Raw genomic sequence first — 6,000 nt, 5'->3', positions numbered from 1 at the left:
TCACAGCCATTTGAAATATTTGAAAAAAGTACCAGGTACAGAAGAAACAGTCAAGTTGGGGGCTCTAAGAGCAGTAATTGAGGATTCCCACAGCCTCCAGTATGGTCGCTGGGTACAGGAATGCAGCCTGGTAATTGTATTAAGACTCAGTCTTGAGGTTTGGTACTCCAGGGGTCTCTTTACTCCAGTGAGTTAGGCTACCGTGTTCCTTATTAACAACTCTCTATACAGGAAGAATGTGTACTTGCATGTACATCCTGCTTTTTATCATTTAGTTATTTAAAGGCTTTCAATTCTTTGTGGACCAACTTATGAATTACACAGTTTTTTGTTTAGATATAGCTATGCCACTTTTTGTCCTCCACATTGATTTCAAACTGACTTGCAAAAATAAGAATTCTTATTTCTTCATGGCAGTTTGATGTAATGAATTTTATACATTTTTTAAGGGCAAATGTATAAAAGTAGCTAGGACCTTTAAACTTGTGGAAAACAATATTTTTAAGAGAACTATTGGCTGGGCGCGGTGGCTCACGCCTGTAATCCCAGCACTTTGGGAGGCTGAGGCAGGTGGATCACGAGGTCAAGAGATCGAGACCATCCTGGTCAACATGGTGAAACCCCCTCTCTACGAAAAATACAAAAAATTAGCTGGGAATGGTGGCGCGTGCCTGTAATCCCAGCTACTCAGGAGGCTGAAGCAGGAGAATTGCCTGAGCCCAGGAGGCGGAGATTGCGGTGAGCCGAGATCGCGCCATTGCACTCCAGCCTGGGTAAGGAGAGCGAAACTCCGTTTCAAAAAAAAAAAGAGAACTATTACTTTAAACACAAACATAAATCCTTAACCGTCTAAATGAGACTTTTAAAAGTTATAAATCAAATGCTTTTCCTAAGATGTCTTTTTAACATCTTTAGCCCCCTCCTTACCAGAAATTTGTCCACTTCTTCATCTCTTCTTAATTATCTTTATTTTTCCTTTCATCTCATAATATATCCTTTTAAGGGGACATGGTTTTACAGATCACTTTAAGATTTTTCCTTTAAATGTATGATTTAAGAGTGTCATAACAAGTAATCAGGAAGTTTATATAAGATAATATAAAAAGATGAGCAGGCATATAATACTCATTTTTCCAAAAGCACCACGATCAACACTACCCATTGATAACCACTTTAAACATTCTAGTAAATGAATCCAAAATTAAATTAAGCTTTTATAAATTCATCTTGGGTTTAACCATTTGCTCTAATTTATTGATGTAAAACTGCCTCTAACAATTACTGAGATTACAGTTTAGAAAGGAAACATTCCATTAGCTATCTCTGCCACAATAGCATAACATTACACTTCGTTCTGTTACTTTGGCCCACCCCCTTAAGAAATAGGAATGTTATTATGTGGTCTTATTTCACATTCTAACTTCAGTCACTTGGGTTTGGAGGGCACGGTTTCCACTAACGTTAAAAGACCTAGCTCTATAAATTACAACTAAAGACCTAAAAAATCTCCGCAAATTTCTCAAAACATCTTTTGGGATAGAAAGTATTTCTATTCTTTAAAGATTAGAGAACCGAGTTATATGATTTACTGATTTAAGTTCTCATGATATGATATGATTGCTAAAATCTAAGTCTTAATGGAAATCAAGATTTCATAGTAGTAGATATGAAATCTTGATTTCCATTAAGACTTAGATTTTACCTAAATGATGACTGCTTTAGTATGTCAAAGTTTAAGACCCATCCCCATTTTTTTTAACTGCTTAAAAGAATGGCTTTGCCATTTTCTTTGGCCAGGAATTAACTACAACATAATAAAATTTGCCAATACTTTCTTTTCATAGTTGTTCTTTGTACTGGGACAGGAAAGGGTGCTTTATCACTCGTTATGGTTGTTCGTGGTCCAATCCAAATCATATACACCCTGGCTGCTACCAACAGTTTTAGAATAAACAAAAAGAACTATAATGCAGCAGGTTCTACGTTTATAAAGCCTATAAGCTGATTTCGTGCTGAAATTAAAAACAGCCTCAAGAGTTTAAATGCATGCTGGAATCACAGCAAATTCAGGCAATTTGGGAATATGTTGGTAACCCTTAAAGCTTTTTTTAGAATTGACTTCACCCTGGGCAAGTAACCATCCCTTGATGCGTTGTTAGAGACAGCATTTCTGGCAGGAATATAATTTTCTGACTCAATCTGGCTTGCCGTTCTTGTTTAATCATCCCCATTTCTCTGTACATTTTACTCTTCTGACTACAATGGTCAATATTTATTTTCAGAAGTTTTCAAGTGGTTTAGTTCTTCCAGAACTCTTTTTATCCCATCTAACTCTTCTCCAGTCCCCATTCCTAACGCCCTCGTTTCACTAAGATTTTGCTAAACATTAGAAACGAGCACATGACCTCCAGTCTTCAATGTCTCAGAACAAACAGACATAAAAACATTTGATTAGCTCGTTTGTAAGCTTCTCTAGGCTTGGAATTTAAAATGGCCTTTAGTTCGTCCATTCTTAAAGAACCTTCAGATCAAAATTTAAATTTAAAAAAATTTAAATAAAGAAACCGCTCCCTTTTCTAACCTTTAGCCCCGCCCATGCCCCCCCCAACCCAGGTTCCACGCGAAACTGCAGGAAACCGGAGGAGGCGGAGCGGTGACGTCACGACGCCGGTGCGTCACGGAACGGCGGCGGCTGCGGCGCTGGCGGTGGCTGCGGCAGCGGCGGCATTTTAGTCGGCAGCGGCGGCGGCTGCGGGGCTGCTGCTCCTCCCAGCATCCTTGGCGCGGCCATTTCAGCCCCATCTTGGCCCAGCTGAGGGAGCTGCAGCGGCTGCTTCAGCAGTTTGAATTTCAGTTTCTCCAGGGTTTAGGAATTTGGCGCACCGAGGAGGAGCCGAAGAAGCCACCACCGCTACCTCACACAGCCGGGGCGCCTCCGCTCTCGAGCCAGCGGTCTGCCGCCACCGCCCCTCTCTGAGAGAAGCCGCGAGGAGAGGCCGAGACCGCCGTCGCCGCCCGCCCGCAGGGGTGGTTCCCCCTCCTAGGGGAGGACCGAGCCGGCTTTCCCCTCCCCCAGAGCGGGTTTCCGCCAGAGACAGTCGACATGTCCCTGGGGCTGAGCTCCGGCTAGAGCCGGGGAGGGAGGGCCGCCTGCCCGCGCTGCAGCCCCACCGCCCACCAGCGGACCTGCAGCCAGCCCCGGTCCGCAGCTCCCGGCTGAATCAGGCATCTTCGACTCCAGACTCGCCGCTTCAGTCCGAGGGCCCAGAGCTGACGCCGACACCGGCCTGAGGAGCCCGAGCGGGGCAGCACCGCCCCTCACGCCGCCGCCTCCTCCTCCTTCTCCTCCTCCTCCTCCTCCTCCTCCTCCTCCTCCTCCTTCTCCTCCTCCTCCTCCTCCTCCTTCTCCTCCTCCTCCTCCTCCTCCTCCTCCTCGCCCTCCCACTCCCACCCCCAGCCAAGGCCTGCTGACCGCGCCGAGCTGGACTGACCACCGCTGCTGGGAGACGGGAGAGGAAGCAGCCGGCCCGCCCCTGGGTTCGCGCTCTCGCCGCCTCTGAGGGAATTGAATTGAGGCGCCCCGGCTGCGGGAGCTGAAAAGGAAGGAGGAGCCGCGGCGGGTCTGAGACGGGGGCAGAGCCGAAGAGACCAACACAGAGAAGGAAACGAGGAGGAGGATGTCTCACCGGGCGGCCAGCGCCTGGATCAGCCCGTGACTGTTACAGCGGCGGGCCTCAGACCCCAGCGCAGACTCGGACTTTGTTTTTGGGGGCCGGTGTTCTGCCCTCCCCGGTTTCTGGCAGGACCCAGAGGAGCCGGCGTGCCTCTCTGCCCTCCAGCCTTCTTCACCATGTCCAAGATGCCGGCCAAGAAAAAGAGCTGCTTCCAGATCACCAGTGTCACCACGGCCCAGGTGGCCACTAGCATCACCGAGGACACCGAGAGCTTGGACGACCCGGACGAGTCACGCACAGAGGACGTCTCCTCCGAGATTTTCGACGTCTCTCGGGCCACGGATTATGGCCCTGAGGAGGTCTGCGAGCGCAGCTCCTCCGAAGAGACACTTAACAATGTTGGGGATGCGGAGACCCCCGGGACCGTCTCCCCAAACCTCCTTCTGGATGGGCAGCTGGCAGCGGCGGGGGCTGCTCCCGCCAACGGAGGAGGAGTCGTTTCTACCCGGAGCGTAGCTGGGGCGCTTGCCAGTACCCTGGCGGCGGCCGCCACTTCGTCCCCCGCCTCCGTAGCACCCGGTGGCCCCCAGGTCGCGGGCTCATCCGCCGGACCAGTGACTGCAACCCCATCTCAGCCTCCCACCACTTGTAGTTCCCGTTTTCGTGTAATCAAGCTGGACCACGGGAGCGGAGAGCCCTATCGACGCGGCCGATGGACGTGTATGGAATACTATGAGAGGGATTCAGACAGCAGCGTCCTGACTAGATCCGGGGATTGCATTAGACACAGCAATACTTTTGACCAGACTGCAGAGCGGGACAGCGGCCTGGGAGCCACCGGAGGGTCGGTGGTGGTAGTGGTGGCTTCCATGCAGGGGGCGCACGGGCCCGACTCGGGAACTGACAGCTCCTTGACTGCTGTGTCACAGCTACCCCCGTCGGAGAAAATGAGCCAGCCCACTCTGGCCCAGCCGCAGAGTTTTAGCGTTGGGCAGCCACAGCCGCCGCCGCCGCCGCCCGTAGGTGGGGCTGTGGCTCAGAGCTCGGCTCCGCTGCCGCCGTTCCCGGGAGCCGCGACCGGGCCACAGCCGATGATGGCAGCCTCGCAGCCAAGCCAGCTCCAGGGAACGGTGCCCGGAGGACAGAGTTTGCAGCCGACGAATGTAACCCTGACGCAGCCGGCTATGCCCCTTCCTCCGCAGCCGGGCCCGGCTGTCGGCACTTCTGCGACGCCGCAGCCCCAGCAATTCGCGTATCCTCAGCCTCAGATACCGCCCGGACATTTGCTGCCCGTCCAGCCCTCCGGCCAGAGTGAGTACCTACAGCAGCACGTGGCCGGCCTGCAACCTCCAAGCCCCGCGCAGCCCTCGTCCACCGGCGCCGGAGCGAGCCCAGCCACGGCAGCCAGCCTTCCCGTGGGCACCGGCCAGAACGCCTCTTCGGTGGGCACGCAGCTCCTGGGCGCGTCTTCCCAGCCCAACGAAGCGGTGGCCTCCCGGCCGGGACCAACGCAGGGCGGACAGGCCGCGCCGTGTCAGCCGGCTGGAGTGGCCCCGGCTGCTGTGGGAGGCGTGGTGCAGGCGGGCATGGGTTCTGCCGGGGCTGGGCAGCCCCAGTCCGTGCCTCCGCCGCAGATGGGTGGCAGTGGTCCGCTGTCAGCCGTACCTGGTGGCCCTCACGCCGTGGTGCCCGGAGTTCCAAACGTGCCTGCAGCGGTGCCCGCTCCAAGCGTGCCTAGTGTGTCTACCACTTCTGTTACTATGCCAAATGTACCCGCGCCTCTGGCCCAGTCGCAACAGATGAGCAGCCATACTTCAGTCAGCAGGAGCAGCAGCATAATCCAGCACGTTGGGCCGCCCTTAGCGCAAGGAACACACAGTGCACCAACAAGTCTACCACAGTCTGACCTAAGCCAGTTTCAGACTCAGACCCAGCCTTTAGTCGGGCAAGTCGACGATACTAGAAGAAAATCAGAACCCCTACCTCAACCACCACTTTCTCTCATTGCTGAAAATAAGCCTGTTGTGAAGCCGCCTGTTGCAGATGCCCTGACAAACCCCCTTCAGTTAACACCTATGAACAGTCTGGCCACCTCTGTATTCAGCATAGCTATTCCTGTTGATGGTGATGAAGACAGGTATGGAAATTTTTATTTTAAATATTTGATAGAAATGCTTGGCCAACATTGCAGCTTAGGATGCAACTTTGGGAGATGTGTTGTCAACTGAGGTCCTGTAACATTTTTAAATGTAAAACTTAGTGTTTGGTAAAATTGATTGAGGCTGCTGATGCTGTTGTCAAAGTGTGTAATGAACGAATTGGTCTC

At 52.1% G+C, this 6,000-nt stretch overlaps 1 protein-coding gene across 4 annotated transcripts in view; it reads left to right on the top strand.

The window, feature by feature from the left end:
* The first annotated feature begins 2,731 nt into the window (after positions 1 to 2,731).
* TSC22D2 (TSC22 domain family member 2) overlaps positions 2,732 to 6,000 on the top strand; it is a 50,379-nt gene continuing 47,110 nt past the window's right edge. For all 4 annotated transcript variants that reach the window (XR_013528542.1, XR_013528541.1, XM_035278576.3 and 1 more), the window contains exon 1: positions 2,732 to 5,811. Coding sequence is in view for 2 of the 4 variants with exons in the window: in XM_035278576.3 (XP_035134467.2) it covers positions 3,851 to 5,811 (1,961 nt within the window). In the remaining 2 variants the exon portion in view is untranslated. The remainder of the gene's footprint in view (positions 5,812 to 6,000) is intronic.

This window comes from Callithrix jacchus, chromosome 17 (assembly GCF_049354715.1).
Source record: "Callithrix jacchus isolate 240 chromosome 17, calJac240_pri, whole genome shotgun sequence".
In the NCBI taxonomy this organism is placed as follows: domain Eukaryota; kingdom Metazoa; phylum Chordata; class Mammalia; order Primates; family Cebidae; genus Callithrix; species Callithrix jacchus.
This window is presented reverse-complemented; position numbering and strand designations above follow the sequence as displayed.